This window comes from Gossypium hirsutum, chromosome A06 (genome assembly GCF_007990345.1).
Source record: "Gossypium hirsutum isolate 1008001.06 chromosome A06, Gossypium_hirsutum_v2.1, whole genome shotgun sequence".
NCBI classification, from domain to species: domain Eukaryota; kingdom Viridiplantae; phylum Streptophyta; class Magnoliopsida; order Malvales; family Malvaceae; genus Gossypium; species Gossypium hirsutum.
The window spans coordinates 38,258,402-38,276,408 of NC_053429.1; the positions used below are offsets into that span (position 1 = coordinate 38,258,402).

At 31.7% G+C, this 18,007-nt stretch overlaps 1 protein-coding gene across 9 annotated transcripts; it reads left to right on the top strand.

Moving 5' to 3' along the window:
• Positions 1-6,730: 6,730 nt before the first annotated feature.
• On the top strand, positions 6,731-13,739 carry LOC107963586 (U11/U12 small nuclear ribonucleoprotein 25 kDa protein). Of its 9 annotated transcripts, none has more exons than XM_041115656.1 (8): positions 6,745-7,138; positions 7,412-7,511; positions 7,670-7,769; positions 8,266-8,351; positions 11,928-12,073; positions 12,955-13,100; positions 13,184-13,262; positions 13,468-13,739. In XM_041115656.1, the coding sequence occupies exons 1-5, from the start codon at positions 6,961-6,963 to the stop codon at positions 11,932-11,934; spliced, it is 471 nt and encodes a 156-aa protein (XP_040971590.1). In that variant the 5' UTR covers positions 6,745-6,960; the 3' UTR covers positions 11,935-12,073; positions 12,955-13,100; positions 13,184-13,262; positions 13,468-13,739. The 9 variants fall into 9 exon arrangements, 8 of the variants coding, with proteins under 8 accessions (XP_016755528.1, XP_040971590.1, XP_040971592.1 ...); XM_041115658.1 differs by having other exon boundaries at positions 6,748-7,138; positions 11,928-12,079; positions 13,184-13,366; positions 13,450-13,739; XM_041115659.1 differs by having other exon boundaries at positions 6,748-7,138; positions 11,928-12,079; positions 13,184-13,366.
• Positions 13,740-18,007: the final 4,268 nt, after the last annotated feature.

Sequence of the window (18,007 nt, forward strand, 5' to 3'; positions counted from 1 at the left end):
CTTAGGCACATCACTTTCCTTCACCTTTAGCTGATAATACCCGGATCTCAAATCAATTTTTGAAAATACTGAAGCTCCCTTAAGTTGATCAAACAAATCATCTATACAAGGCAACGGATACCGATTCTTGATCGTCACTTTATTCAACTGTCGATAATCAATGCATAACCGCATAGAACCATCTTTCTTTTTAACAAACAACACTGGAGCTCCTCAGGGTGAAATGCTTGGTCTAATAAATCCACGATCTAGTAAATCTTGTAACTGCACCTTCAACTCTTTCAACTCAGTGGGCGACATTCAATATGGAGGTATAGAGATTGGTGCTGTACCCGGATACACTTTAATAGCAAATTCAACCTCTCTGTTAGGTTGTAAGCCTGGCAATTCTTCAGGAAATACATCTGAAAACTCACATATGGTCCTGATCTGACTACACTGACTTCCAACTGAATCAGAATTAATAACATATGCCAAATATGCTGAACAACCCTGCTGAAGCAATTTATTAGCTTTCATTACCGAAATGATGCGTGTCGGACCACTGGTATGGATGCCACTTACTCCAACTCTGTCCCCATCCCTCTGTCTGAATACTGAACCTCTTTTTGTAACAATCCAAAATCACCCCATATTCGGATAACCAATCCATGCCCAAAATTATATCAAAGTCCCCAAATGGCATAATTAACAAGTCAACCAGAAAAGTTTTATTCTGTATAATCAACGGGCATCTTAGACAGACTTGATTCACTAACACTATTTGCCCCAACGGACTCGACACCTCAATAGACACTCTAGACATTTCAGATTTTAATTTTCTCAACTCAACTAAATTCGAATTAATGTAAGAATGTGAAGATCCAGGATCAATTAACGCATAAACAGGTTCAGAATACAATAAAAATATACCTGTTACCACATCGTGGGCATCGCCTTCTTCATGAGTTTTGACCACATAAGCTCTAGCTGGTATTCTGGCTTCAGACTGCTGAGTAATAATATCACTGCTCCTTCTACCAACTCCTCCTCTGGCAACCGAACTACCTCTACCTAGACCTCTGCCTCGAGCAGTAGATACTGATTTCTGTGATGTGACAGGAGTATCATTTTTATTCTTCGGACAGTCTTTAACAAAATACTCCGTCGACCCACAACGGAAACAACCTCCGGTCACTTTCCAACATTCACCCAATTGTCTCTTTCCATAATGTCCACATTTTGGAATGTCCACATCTCGAGGTGGACCTCGTATACTACCAGTAGATACCGTCGTCTGTTTTCCCTGGCTTCTTCCATCTCTGTCTGATCTAAAACTGAATCTCCAACCACCTTGAGATTCTTTTGGTCTTTTCGGCTGAGGGTTCCAACTGGTAGTTCCCGTACGCTTCCCAGCTGGTCTAACACTTTGAGTCTTTTTATTAAAGCCCAACACTTGTTCTACCATTTTAGCTCGCTCAATCAAGTCTACCATTTCAGTAATACATTGAGATACCAACTGTAATTTGATCTCATCTCGTAGACCCCGTAAAAATCTCTTACAACTATCAGCTTCAGTTGGAATAAACTCTGAGGCATATCTACTGAGTCTCGAGAATTCCCTCTCATATTCTATTACTGACATGTCACCCTGTTGTAACGTCAAAAACTCTTGTTTCTTATCTTCGATGTACATTTCTCCGATATATTTCTTTTGAAACTCTTTCTGAAATAGATCCCAAGTTATCTGATTCTCTGGTAAATGTCGAACCACTGATTCCTACCATAAGTAAGCTTCTTCTTGTAACAATGATACAGCACAAATCAAACACTCTCGGGGGGTACAATCTAATTGTCGTAAAATTCTTTTAGTCGACTCCATCCAATTTTCAACTACAGATGGATCGACTCCTTTCAGACCCATAAATTCATTGGCACCATAATTTCTCAATTCCTTTATCGGAGCCCGTCTTTGAATTAGAACTGAAGTCATAGCAGGAACAATTTCCGCTATTCTTTGTAGTGCATCGGTAATTTTTCTATTTGTATCAGAATCATCTCTATCATTTCTTCTTTCTGCTCTAGGAGGTTGGTTTCTCATCGGGTTAATACTAGGTGTTACCGATTCAGTTTCATCTAACCCGTAAGATTCTTCTTCTCTAGTATGCATTTCTTCATCAGTATCATTTATTCTTTCATCCGACATCTTTAATCTATAAAAAAAAACAAATAAATAGATCAGCATCCAAAAATCTCGACTCAAAAGTGGCATGTACTTCTAGACTCAATTTCGAGCTCGATATAGCCCGAGAATCAGCTAAACCTGATACCTCTGATACCAACAAATGTAACACCCCCTAACCCCAAACCGTCGCCAGAACAAGGCTACGAGGTATTACCGGATATATCAGACAACTTATGGATATTTTACAATTATTATAACATTCATAGTATAATTGAAGAATTATGTCCCTATAATGGACTTTCGAAGCCCAACACAAGTATTAAAGTGGAATGGAACGGGACTTGTTCGAGTATTCAGAGATTTTTTTATTATTTTTTTATTTTTACAAAAATTTCGGCAGCATTTCTTCTTAATTTTTACATAAAACCCCCTGCAAATTCAAACCAAAAACCAACTAATCCAAAACCAATGGCACAATCAAAAACAATTTAAACCTAAATATATCTAAATCATAACCAATTCATTAACATAGTCATTTAATAACTAAACATTCATAATATTAATCCAAATTAACTAATAACTTCATTCATTTTTCATTCCAACTTATACCAAATTATATAGTACAATATTTACCATTTTATCAAACGAATAACAAAATATGGTATACCATTCTTATAACCAACTTTACAAGTATATCTATATAACTTATACAACACCTAGTACATGCCACTTTCAATTAAGAAAGAAAACACCACCCAAAATTTGCTGGAGTCGGGATCGTTCAGCTGCTGGACCGGGGTACTAGACTCCTATTAACCTGCGCACGGAAACAACCGTACACTGAGTATTCCGTACTCAGTGGTATTACCATAATTCAAATTATAATAGCAATAAATAATTTTAATTACCAAACATGTAACTATCTAATTTCACAAATATCAATTCATTCTTAAACTTTCATTAATTAATAATAACGATACAATTTTTATCTATTCTTCAGTTTCCATCACATATTACATGTAACAATTTCAATCACTACATGAACATTAAGTTCATGCCTTTCATTTTCAATCTCAATTTCAATCCACTATTCAACTTTTTCGTTTCTTTCAATATTTCAATAATATAATCAATCAATTTATTTTAAATTTCTCATCTTAGATATTCACCCTATTAACAAATCCGGACTTTGACGGATACACGGATTTCAACCCAACACACCTGTACGGCACATTGTGCCTAAAACGGTACATAGTACCTGATCAGTATACGACACATAAAGTGCCTAAAACGACACACGAGGTGCCTGAAATACGACACATAAAGTGTCTGATCAGTAAAGCCGACAAATTCCCGTACACTTCCAGATCCTATGGCATGCCAATTATATCCGACTTAGCCCGACTAGTTAATAGGGTATTTCAATTCTCAATTCACTTTCATTTCCATTCCAAGATTACTTTTCAATTAAAATTTTCACATTCAAATCAGTTTACAATTCAATTATACATACACATTCACCATTCAATTCAATTCTCATTCAACTCAAATATCAATACTTACCTTATAATTCACTTATTAAATATAGAATTGATATAAAACATTTAATAAAAAAGTAATTTGAATTATAGTAATACAAACCGTAAATTTCTCGTTTTAATCCTCGATAGCTTTCTCCTTTCCTTTGTGCGCCGATGTCTTGGGTTTTTTGTTAACTACGAAAATAATAATAATTTATAATCATCACTATAACACAATTCAATTTAATCCATGAGCCTAAACATGAAAATTTAACCATTTTTATTCACATAATTCCACTATTTACTTATATGTTCATTCAAAGCTATCTACTTGAGTCATTGTTACTAAATAATTTATATCTTGAGCTAGGAAACTCAAAATTAAGATCAACTAATTTTCCCTGAAACTAGACTCACATATCTTCTTACCATAAAATTTTTAGAATTTTTGGTTAAGCCAATAAGTACAGTTTATTCTTTAAAGTTGGCCATGTTCTGCTGTCAAATAGTTCCGACCATTCTTCACTAGAAATTAATTATATCACAGTACAGAACTCGTATAATATTCCGGTTGATTTATCCTGAAAATAGACTCATTAAGGATTCTAAACATATAACTTTAAGCCTCTAATTATTTTTCTTCATTTTTTTGTGATTTTCCAAAGTTAGAACAGGGGAACCCGAATTTATTCTGACCTTGTCTCACAAAATTCATTATATCTCTTAATTTACAATTCAATTGCTTATATCGTTTCTTCTATAAGAAACGAGACTAAATAAGATTTAATTCCATATATTATTCATCCTATAATTTAATTTCTAAAATTTTTTGTGATTTTTCAAACTTAGACTACTGCTGCTGTCTAAAATAGTCTTAGTATAAAATGTTGATTTACTTTAATTTCAATTTAATCCTAACTAAATTCACTTACTTTTCTATCTTAATTCATACTTTATTTCTATTCAAATTTTGTCCAAACTCATACTTAACTATTAAATTTCGAGCATATTTTCATAATTTCGAATTTATTTCCATTTAATCCCTAAAACACATAACTTATAGTTTACTTTACATTTCAATCTCTATTCTAACTTAATTTCATTCAATTAAACCCCTATTTCATCATTTTGTTCAACATGAACTTTGTTTAAAACTTCTAAACTACTAACTTAATTCTATCAAAACCTTGTTTTAATACTTTTAGAACATCAAAATTAAGAGAAAAAGACATGATTGAACTTACCAATTAAACTCCAAGCTTCAAAAACCCTATTTCACCTTTTCTCTCTTTTATTTTCTTCTTTCCTTCCACTGCTCGAATGCTTTCTGTTCTCTTTTTTTTATTCTTTTTGTTTCTTTTCTTTACTCTGTTTGTTTTATTCACTTTAGTTACTAATAATAGATAATAATAATTTTTTTTACCATCCACTTGTCAAAAATATACTATATAACCAAGTAAAAATCTTAGATTTTTACCATCCACTTGTTACTAATAGATTTTTACTCCTTTTGCCGCCTCATCTTCCCAAATAGGCTTAATTCCCTATTTGGTCCTTATTATTTCCTACTAATTTATAATTAAACTTTTACTCCTTATTCAATTTAGTCATTTTTACTAATTACTCTAAATTAAGCTAAATTCACCTAATTTAAACCTAATTAAACACATCGCTAAACTCATAAATATTTCTAGTAATTATTTCGAACTCGATTTACTAAGACGGAGGCCTGTTAATGTACTTTTCCGATGCCCGTGAATTTTGGGTCATTACATAACTTGTCACAACGTCAGCCAAAATAGTGAGTCATGTCACGACGTCGAGTAGCCTGAGGTCACGACATGACATACTGTTTTGACGACGTCACGATGTGGAGAAAGTGGCGTCACGATGTTGGCCCTAAAGTTTTAAAACTTTGCAATTTGGTCGTATTTCATGCCCTGGTAATCAAAAGAGTTTTCATAAGCTCGATTGAGACTCGGATTTGGTCGTTTATCATAATTTAAAGGTAACTAACTTGTATTAGAATGTATAAACAATTGTTATATTGTGAATTTTACGGTGGTTGCTCCAGCAATGACTGTAGCATTCTGTAACTCAAGCCCGATGATTTTTCATTAAAAACACAGATTTATATCATTCCAATTAAATTTATACCACAAATTTTTCTTTAAAAACACACACTCAAACAAAAAAAAAAAGTCAAGAGTGTCTTTAAGAAAAATTCACATCAATATTTTGACCAAAGTACTTAACATTATTAACTATTTGAACTAGCTAATTATACTGTAAAAGGTAGAAGACAAAGTTATTTCAAACTAAAGTAGAGAGATTAAATTTCAATTTAAGCATAGTAAGAGGATCAGAACAAAATTTTATCAAAATAAATTTGGATGGGCTCAAACATTGTACTTGGTCTATGCTTGTTTTGTGAAAGAAAATACATTAGACTTAACATTAGAAGTGTTTATGGGCAAAGCAGGATTTGATTTCAAGAAAATTCTATCCCTTAGCCCAGCCCATCCAAACCTTTTTCAAATAACATGTTTTATTGTTAAAAAATAAAAATATGTTATTTAAATTTAATTATAAAATAGGTAATTATTCTGTCAATTGTAGAGTAAAAAATCTTCAGAAGCGAATTTAGAATGATGCGAAGTATCATTTTAAATCATTTAATTATTGTTTTATTAGAAACTAAAAACAAAAAAAAAATCATCCTAAACTCCTTTGTCAAGTCTTTTTTACTCCACTAATAGTTTATAAAATAATAATCCTCATAAAATATATAAATATTACTATAATATTTTTTTTATCTGAATTGAATCTGTTTGAGTTTTGAAAACATAAACCCAAATCCGATCCAAAAGAAAGCAGAACAGGGAAGCATGGACCGCTACTTATCGTACATTCTTTAAACAAAAAATTACGTAAAAATGTTAGAAGGTTTTGGAATGTTTTACATTTTAGTAATTTAGTTTCGCGTAACTGTAAAATCTATTTTTCTTCTTTGTTTTCACTAACTAATTTGGTCTCTAATTATTACCAAAGAAAGTGGTAGCGCGTTTTCAAAAACGCCGAATTTCTAACTGTCTCATCCCCTCAAATAATAAAAGAACTCAAAATGGCAATGGCGTTTTCTCTCTTTCTTTCTTCCATTAAATCAAATGAATTGAGCTTTTATTATATCTGGCATTTTAGCGAATAAGCAAACAAAAAGAAAGAAAGAAAAAAACACGAAATTTTTCGTTTTTTTTTTTCTTTCTTTGAAGGAAAATGGAAGTGGAGGATTTTGTTACCCCAACGGCTGCTTTTGAGAACCCACGGAGGTCAACCTCATTGACTTCTTTGAGGATTGCCAATGGCGGTTCCCTTCGTAATAGTTTTCTTTATGCTAAGCTTCGTGAAGAACCCATCAAGCTCTCTGTTCGCAAATTGGATGGATCTTTCTTTGGTAAATTTCTTTCTTTCTTTCTTTTCTTTTTTTTTTTTTTAAAAAAAAAAGAAAACTGTGGTTTCCACATTACGATGCCGAGTTTTCAAGAATCGTCATATTCATGAAACCCTAAATCAAATAGTTAGATTTATAACTGTTACGAACTGGTGTGTCGGTTCGTCTGATTAGTGCAAATTAGAGATAGTCTTTAAAGTAAAGAAACGAAAAAAAAAAAGGTGGTTTTCAAAGCCAGAATTAAATTATAACTTCAACAATTGGGTCTTTTCGCAGATGTCGAAATATTAAAGATGGCTACCATTGCAGACCTGAAGCTTGCAGTGGAGCATGTGTTTAGTCAAATGCCAGATCAAGGGCTCGGCGAGATTTCATGGTACGTCCTCATCCTGAATATATCATTTTTATCAAATAATTTGACATATTTTCTCAACGTTTTAAGCAGTATAGTTGACGGGTGTTTATTAAATTAATGTTGTATTAACACTGAATTGGTTTTTGTGATATGATTTTTCATATGAATCTGCATTAAAGGCCGCATGTTTGGGGACATTTTTGCTTGTGTTATGATGCTCAGAAGCTGGTTTCAGACACTGATCAGGTCGTAAAATATGGCATCAGAGACGGTCATCAGGTTCGTCTTCTTACAACATTTTTTGACATAATATATTATCGGATTAATAGAGTAATAGGTGCTTGAGTTTCTTTTCAATATTTAATTTGGTATATGAGGTTTTTTTCTAATTTGGTACTTAAGTTTGCCTTTAATATTCAAATTAGTATCTGAGTTTTTTTATTTTGATACTTGAGGTTTGGTTTTTTTTTCTCTCAATTAAGCATCTAATTTTAGTTTCAATATTTAATTTAATACCTAAATTATTTTATCTCAATTAAATATTTATTTTGTTATTAGAGCATATATGTCAAATATTTATTGAGCGACATGATGAAATTTAGCATAAGTACTAAATAAGGCATGAGGCTATACTCAAGTGCCAAATTAGGAGAAAAATCAAATACCAAATTGAATATTAAAATTAAACTCAAATACCAAATAATATATTAAACCTATTTTGTTCCCACAATTGGTTTGTATTAATTTATTTTTGGGTTTTTTTTTTTCCTTACAGCTTCACTTTGTTAGGCATGTCTCCTCCGTATACAACCTGAAAAAGGCTCGATCAAAGAGGAGTGTTGCTCGAAAACGACCATATCTGTAAGGCCTTTTACATTGACTTTCGTTTTCTATGTTGACATGTTCACATCTTTTGAAGGTTCCCAATTTTAAAAAAATATAATAATAGGGTATTCGTTCTAAACTTTTAAACGTTAATTAAATTATCGATGTAGCAATATGATATCAATTATGTTTTTCCAATTTAGATATTAAATATTAATTATAAATACATATATTTACTGAATATTCAACTTGATTATAATATCTTAAAAAAGTGTCATATTGTAGGTACAAATTTATTTACAATTTAATCACATATTTTAATATGCAGATTTGAACTAATATTTAATATCTAAATTAATGATTAGATTAATAAAAAAACCTAATTAATATGATATTAATATTTTAAAAATCCAATTAAAAGGTTATAAAATTTTAAGATTAATTTAATATGTCTTGTGGAATTATCTCATAATAATCTACTACTACTTTTCCGAGCAAGAATGAATGGTTTGGCCCATTATTGCTCCATTATAAACCTCAAAAAAAATTGATCAAGAGTTAATAGTTATGAACTCCCTTGCTTGTAAACTTTAAGTTAATTTTCAAACTTTAAAACATTTTAATTAAATTTTCAAACTTTAAACATTATTGCTTGTTAACATTTTAATTCAAACTTCAAATTAGGCCACCAAAAGAACCTAATTAATTGATATTAGATTTTGATACTTTAAAGGTTTAAGTAGAAAGCATAACAATAGCAAAGAAGCATGTAGAGTATTGCCTCTTTTGATTCCTTCAAACGCGAGTTATTGTTGGTTAATAAAATTATATTCTAACCATTCATAAATTTTTATAATTTAATTCTAATTACTCGTCGATACAAAATTTTTAGTTTCACCCTTACAATTGGAATACGCAGAATAAAATCAACTTCAATCTTAAAAAGCACTCTAAAAAGTAAAGAGAACGATGAAGAAGTCTATGCCTTGGACAATGATATAGCAAACCAAAGATGCCATAGCCTCAAGAAGAACCATAGCTTCAATGATAATAAATATCAAAGCCCTATAATACCTAAAGAATGCCAATTTCGTCACTCATGGAGAGGCTTTTATTCATATTCAAGGATGCCAAGCATAAAAAATAGAGCAACATCTAGCAAAGGTAGGGCTTTCCATTCAAAATATAATTGTGGTTTTTTGGGTAAGTTTAGGAATATCATACATATGTGGGATAGTGCAAAGTGTGCACTAGTGAGGCAGGACTAGGCTTGCCCAAATGCGGCGGCGCTGTTATTGTTGATTTGGTTGGGAATAGTAGCGGAACATGACGGAACGGGAATTTACTTCATTCATCATTTTCTTTGTCTCCAATCTTGCATGGATATTGAAAAGAATTTGGTTCCATAAATATAAATTACATAAATAATTGCTTTATTTAACTATTCCTTACTCTTTATCAATTATTTTTTTAAAGTAACATTGTAATTTTATTTTTGAAATCAATTAAATTTTTCTAAATTGAAAGCATATTTATACTATTATTTCAATGTGTAACTGAATTAGTGGTATGAGTAAACTTGACATAAATTACTGAGAATCATAATTTGAACATTTAATATATATTATTATAAGGTATTTCTATATAATTATTCTTAAACTTTGTCATATAACCAAAACCTCATTGTTATCTAACATGATAATATTTTACATAAAATTTGTTTTCCACCCACTCTGTTTTCTATGTACATAGACAATGTCATTGATGTGTCATAAGTCAACTCGATATTGAGTTTTATGATTAGATTTTTAATATCGAATTTTTCTTTCACCAATATGATAGCTTCTTCACATGCTGTAAAAATGTCAATATCATAATAAATAATCAAAGAGCATTTATTATTCTTATTTTGATGTATTTACCTATTTAATTTCTTTTTGCTCACCATTTAAACTAATTTTCTTCGTTTTAATTCCGTACATATTATATATGTGTTATTATTAATTTCAAATCATATGTTTTATTATTTATTATATATTATTTTTCAACATATACTTGTATTCTAAATACGAAGTTTCCACACTTATATGCATGTGAAAACCACATATTTAGAATATAGGTATGTGTTTAAAATAATATGCAATAAATAATAGAAAGTATGGTTTGAAACTAATAATAATATATAAGCAATATGTAAGGATTAAAATGACAAATTAGTTAAAATTTTGAGTAAATAGAAATTAAATATGTAAATACATTAAATTAAGAATAATAAATTGACTCAAATTTATAATATTGTCATTTTTCTATAGGAAGTCAAAAAGTTATAGTATTGGTGAAAGGAAAATCCAATGTTAAGAATCCAATTATAAAAAATTTAGTATTGAATTGACTTATGACATCAACTCAATTAATGATATTATCTATATTAAATTATGACACACTCATGATATTGATGAAAACAATTATCTAATAAATTTGTAAAAACAAAAGGTTTATATAAATACTAACAGCAAGTTTGGATGGTGGTTTATGAATAGATTTCAGCCCAATTCAGCAAGCCCACCACCAAACATTAGTTTGGTTGTCTGTAATGGTATTACGGGCCTGAATTGATTTAAGGTTTATTCTCTTCTCTCATCATTGAACCGTCATTCAACTCGTGGAGTAAGGATTTTTTTTCCCAATTTCAATTTTTTCCCTCACCTCTGCCGAAAGAATGAAGAAACTGTAACTTTCTTTTCTTCCCATCTCTACGTTTCCTTTTTTTTCCCTTTGATTACAAAGGAGACCTAGGGAAGCCATCATTCTTTTAAGCCAATAAAACCCTTTGATTGCAGAGTTGCAACCCTTTTTTTCATTTTTTTTTTACTTTTTCACTGCATTTCTGATTTCATTGCTTTGATTTCACAAATGCTAGAAAGATAACAAGGTGATTTGTTGTTAGGTGAAGATGAAAGACTGGGGTAAGTTTTAATTTTAGCCCGAATTTGTTGTTAATTCTTGGGGCTTTAACTGATAAGTGGTTCTATTTTCTTTTGTATGTTTTAATATGTATGAACTTGAATGTAGGAATTTTTTTTTGAGCTAAATGTTTATTGGGTTTATTGAAATTTAGGGCTTTTACTTGTTTTTGGTTTTGGATTTTATGAGGTTGAGTTGAGATGTTTCAAAGGTGTTTGTTTTAGTTTCTTGAGAAATCGGCTATGGTGTTACCAGACCAAAAAGAGAAAATTAGGGTTTTCTTTCTTTCTATTAAAAAGAAAAATTGCATGTAGTGGAAGATTAGTAATTGTGGCAACATCCTGGGAATCTAGTCTTGGCTTCAATTGTTGGGATTCACTAGTTCTTTTCTTGAAACATTACTTGATGGTCACCTCGTAGTTTTGTATAGGATTTTTAAAGTGGAAGAGACCTTAAAGCAGCTTCATTTCTATTATATATTTCATATGTTTTTAAGTTGTTAATAAGTGCTAAAGATTATGGTCTGTTTCCAATCTTAGTTGGAGAACCTATTGCATTATGTCATTCTTTTTATTCTTGCTTTCTTTTCTTAAAAGCCCTCCCCCCTTTTTTTTTGTTGGCTCAATAAGTTGTATGCTATTGTTGCAGAGGATGAGATTCCACCTCTGCTTGCAAAGGAACAACTTAAAAGCAAATGGGATGATGAAGATATTGATGACTCTGATATCAAGAAATCATGGGAGGATGAAGATGAACTTGCTTCGCCTCCAGTATAATGGGCTTCATTGTAACTTGTATTAGTTACGTTTATTAGTATTTTGTTGTCGTGGCTCTTTGGTCATATGAATCTTTTTATTGCTTCTTAAAATTCTATACTAGAAACATGTTCAAAATTGCAACCTTTTAAATAACCTAAACATAAGCAAGAAAAACCTGGTTACAAGTGTTGAGCATGGTGTATGGATTTGCTTGTGTTATTCTAAAAGTTATTAGTTCTTTCTAGATTGGTCCTAATTTGGTTTTTGATACATGTATCTCCTAGCATTGTCAGATGGATAAATTGTATCTAATCTTGATTTAGCAACCTGATTTATAACTTAAATTTTGTAACTCAAACTCTATTAAGATGCGCCTCATTCTCGATGGGATAAGAATATAACTTAAATTTGGTAATTCAAACTCTATTAAGATGCGCCTCATTCCTGATGTGATAAGAATATCTCCATGTGATCCATTACCATCCTACTGCATTAGTTAAGAAATTTGATCGATGATTAATAGTGATTCATGTCTTTTATTCTTACCATTTGGATCTAGAACCAAGTAGATAGAGCCTCTCTCTGTATCTTTTTTTATGGTGGCATAAGATTTTCTTTTAGGCTAATTACAGTGTCACTTACAAAAATTTTGTGGATATTGACAGAATCATAGTGTTTTCGTAGATCTATTGTTATAAACTCATTGGCATGAATATCTTATTACTGCTAGAACTTAAATTTGCTGACTTCTATTTAGAACTATTTCGTTGTAGTTTGTTTCTAAATTAGCTGAAGTCTTATTGTTATCCTCCGCCCATTTTTTATTTTTGTGTGTATATATCTAAAGGTGATTTTTTTTCTTCATTGCTTTTTTGTCAGTAAGGTGTCATGATCTGACATTTTGCTTTCTATTATAGGCTTGTAGAAGAAGCCGATTATAAATCAACGACTGAACTATTTTCCAAGAAAGGTGATGATAAGACTTTAGATAATTATATTCCCAAATTTGAAAGTGACTGTGGAGTATGCTGAGCATATTTCTACCAAGCTTCGCCCATATGAGGTGAGCTTAACAATATTTCTTTCCTTGCATTGTCACTGTATTGAGTAAGTTCTCATGTTTCCTAAATACACCCTTTGATGCAGAAAAGTTATCACTATATTGCACTAATCAAGCCCGTGATGAGACTGTCATTGACTTCTTTGGAAGCAGCTGATGTCAAAGGTATTGCATCTTCGATCACAACAATTCTTGCTAGATCTGTCAAATATTATTTTTTTCTGTAGAATGGGAAGATTGCAGTTAGGGAGAAGAAGAGTTCTAAGAATGTAATATATGATTTGGTTTCTCTTCTTTTACATTTCCTATAATGCAATAATTTTTTATACTATTATTCATGTTTCTGATGTAGGGTTTTGGCATGATGCAGAGACTAAGAGGATTGAAGGCCAGGGGGAGTATGGAAAGTGATTCAGATTGAAGGCCATGGAGGGTATGGAAAGTGATTCAGATTCAAATTGAAGATACATCAATGGCAGCTATTCAGATTGGATAGGGGTCATCTTGCTGGGGTTTGTTTGGTGTATAGATTGTTTGATATATTTCATGCATATAAAAATGAGAATAATTATTGTTTTTGGATCAATATTTGTAATTTTGGCAACTATGATCCCATGAGATTATGTTATAATTTTTATTAAATTATATTTGGTACTAATCATATTAAAATATGATTAAATTATTTATTATTAAATTTAATAATAATTCCTAGTAAAATTTATTAAAAAAATTTATCTTACTTAAAAAATTCTATTAAGGGTATTTTGGTCATTTTATTTTTTTATGCTATTACTATATCATTTTATTCAACCAAACACAAAAATATTATTACAGTACTATTCAATTCTATTCAACTAAATAATTGAATTATAGATTAGAACTCTATTCCATTACAGTTCTATTTCATTACTGCGAACCAAACGTGGTGTAAATGTCATTAGTTTAGATGGTAAAATTGAGAAAATGGAATTTATGATATTATTAGTCTGAATCCCAGTATTATATATATTCTAGATCTTATATAAAAACATTAAAACACAAAAATGTCTTCAAAATAATATTTACCCCTTTATAAAAATAAAACTTTTAAAAAATTCATAATTAAATTAGGACCTAGATGAAGGTGACCCTACACAGTCAAAACTTTAAATATTGGTATAGATACATAGAGTACAAAGTGGGTGGACAATAGATTTTATGTAAAAAAATTTCATAAAGATAATAATGGCGTTTGATTAGATGACAAAGTTTAAGATTTTTTTTTATGTTTTGAGTTAAAATTCTATTATTTGCATATTTTTATTAATTTAAATTTTTTTTATGAATTTTTATATAAAGGTAAGAAAATATAGAAATACCTTCTAATTGTAATATTTCGTTTTTCAGTAGTGTCGAAAATGGTGGTTATGGAACTTTATTTTTGATGGTTGAGTTCATGAATATTATTATTTTAATGTTTAAAAGGCTATTATAAGTTTAATTAAATTTTGGTCCTTTAATTATCTCAATTAGATAGTTAATTACAAATTTCCTTAGCTCTAGGATGTCGAAATGTAACATCCTGAATTAGGGCCTAGTCGGAGCAGTGATTTCGGGACCACAAATCCGACGTAATAAAATTTATTTTTATTATATTTTTATAGTCTACGATTTCACGGAATGAATTCGTGAAAATTTCGTTCGAAAATTTCGACGTTCGGGCACTCAATTTGGTCAAAAGGACTAAATTGTAAAAAGTGCAAAAGTTGAGTTCTACATGTTAGAGGTGTCTAATTGTTATGAAATTTTAAATGGGAGGTCCTTAAATGATAATTAGACCATTAGTTAATTGCTGGACAAAAATAGACATGAAATGGGTGTAATAAAATATTTTTAAGTTAGGGGCATTTTGGTAAACTAATAATTAAAAGAATTAAAAAGCCAAAATAGCCAAAATTTGGTCATCTTCTCCATGTACCAGCCGAAACCCCCATGGTAGCCATGGTTAGGGTTTGGTTCAAGCTTCCAAGCTCATTTATCAAGGAAAACAAGATTCGGACTTAGAACGAGGTTGAACAAGGTTAAGCGCAAACTCGAAACAAATAGTCGTACTCGAAACCGAGGTAAGTTCATATGTCAATGATAATGCAATAATATTATTGTTCATACTTGAACTTAAATTGATGTGTTAACATTGTGTGATGGATATTTATTTAGTTTATATTAAGATTATATATTGTAATAAATGTCAAATTATAATTATATGTAATACCATGTTTATCTTATGGACTAATGTCTAAATAAACATGGAAATGTGTTGAATTGGATGTACATGGCATGAGCAGCTATGCATAATGAGATACTTGATGAAAAGAGAAAAATCTCGGTTGAATAGAAAGGGAAATTCGGTGGATAAACCATGGCGTACATGACTTGAGATCTTGCACGTGTTGCAAAAAAGGATTTAGCCCGGACGGGTAATCCGTGATCTCAAGTATGAAAAGGATCTAGCTAGGACGGGTGTTCCTTAAGTGATCGAGCCTCCCGAATAATATGTGTGCATTAAGGATTTAGCCCGGACGGGTAATCCGATTGGGGTCTGAATTTAGCCTGGACTGGTAATTCAGATCTGAGCTCATTGAGAGTGCTTGTCGTACAAGGGATTTAGCCTGGACTGGTAATCCTGACATCACTCCATGAGTTTATATTACAAGGGATTTAGCCTGGATTGGTAATCCCGCCGTAAGATGTGAGGTTCGCGGGAGTACGCATATGAAATGATCACTTGTATGAATTGACGGTGAATGGGATATCCATCGAGATTCCGAGAAATTCAACGAGATTAATATGAGAAATGAAATAAAAGGCTCTTGCCATGATACATAATGTATGTCATATGATAATATTATGATGTATGTAAGTTGTCATGTTGGACGAGTGCGGTGCTAAATGATAGCACAGGTAAGTACTCGAAACCCATGAACACGTACTTGACATGAGAAATGAAATGGACTTATGACAATGGTGCAAATGAATGAATGATATTTATGAGAATAATTTCTACGACAAATTGTGATGGTTATTATCTTGTTGCACTAGGACAGATTTGGTACAGCAGCATTGGTTTGACTTTTAAAATCCACTAAAAATTGTGGAAATTGAATTAAAGACTAAATAAAATATGGAATTAAAGCTTAATGAGTCTAGTTTCACATAAAGGAAACAATGTAAGCAAAAGAATTCTATATCATGAGATATTTAAATTCTTGTGAGACAAAGTTGGAGTGATTCCAAACTCTCCTGTCTCAAATTTGGAAAATCACTATAAATTGTAAAAAATAATTATGAGTTAAAATTCATATGAATGAAATCCTTAATGAGTCTAATTTTAGGAGAAAGAGACAAGAACATTATCCAAGTCTCATACTAGGAGATAAATAAATTTTAGTGAAGAAAGGTCAAAGCTGTTAAACAGCAAAATAGGGGAAACTTTGAATAATAAACTGTACTTATTGGCTAGACCAAAAATTCTGAAAATTTTATGATAAGAAGAGATATGAGTTTAGTTTCTGGGAAAATTAACGTATATTAAATTTAAGTTCCATAGCTCAAGTTATAAATAATTTATCGACTATGACTCGAGTAGATAGCTTGACCAAAATATGAATAAAAGCCTAATTATAGATGTATTACCTAAGGAAACATATTATTATAATGCTTATTATTTTCATATGGACTTACTAAGCATAAAGCTTACTCCCCCTTTTCATCTTTTTAGTTTTGACAGGTCAGCTCGGGGCTAGAGATCGTCGGAGGCAGCATCACACTATCGAGCCTTTACCCTTGGAGTATTGACATGTATATGTTAAACGTGTTCAAGTGAGTGCCATGTATAGGGACATAGTTTTTCTATGATCGATGTCGTTGTGATTAGTCAAATGTATTGGCTTATAATGATTTTTTGTATGTAGCCATGAGATGTGGCTTATAATGATTTTGGCTTGTAAGCCTATTCATCCATGATATGTGTAAATGTCTTGTGATGTGGGTATGTGATTATGCTTGTTCACTATGTATAAGAAGTATATGGCATATGTACATGGTGAGCGCCTTAGGACCATTTGAGGTGGTCATGGCTATGGAATAAATGTGTGATATAGTAATAAGTTGTTAGTGCCCGGAACATGGATGTTTAATTTATAAGTTAATAAACATAGTATAATGGTATAAGGAGTAGAAAGGGGTGACTTAAAGCTTGGAAAATAACCTATTAGGGTCCACATGGTTGGACACACGGGCGTGTGTTTAGGCCTTGTGTGACACACGGTTCTCTCCCATGGGTGTGTGCTATGGTCGTGTGTCCCCTACATTTAAAATTTTGAGTTAGTATAGGACACAGGTAGGTCACACGGGCATGTGCCATAGCCGTGTCCCAAAGTCAGTTTTGAACACTGACAAGCAGCATGGGCGTGTGCCATGGCCGTGTTCAAAAGTCAGTGTTGCCCACGGGCTAACGGCATGAGAGTGCCCCAAGCTAGACGGGCGTGGGAATCCACACGGCCCACCTATACGGGTGTGTGGCGCTCTAAAGGTAGCAATTTATTAAGTTTCCCAAAGTTTACCGAATGTTTTCGGTTTTGTCCCGAACCGCCTTAATGTAAGTTATAGGCCTCGATGGCCTGTTTAAGGGATGATAGCCTATGTTCTAAAAGTTTTTATTTTGGGCGAAATTTGGTGACACGATTTTATATGTTTATGAATGTGTAAGTCTAGTAATACCTCGAGCCCTGTCCCGGTGTTGGATACGGGTGAGGGGTATTACACGAAAAATATTTGGATATCTTCATTCAGGCCATCATCGAACCTCTTACACATTATGGCCTCGGTAGATACGCACTCTCGGGCATACTTGCTGAGTTCATATTCCGTCA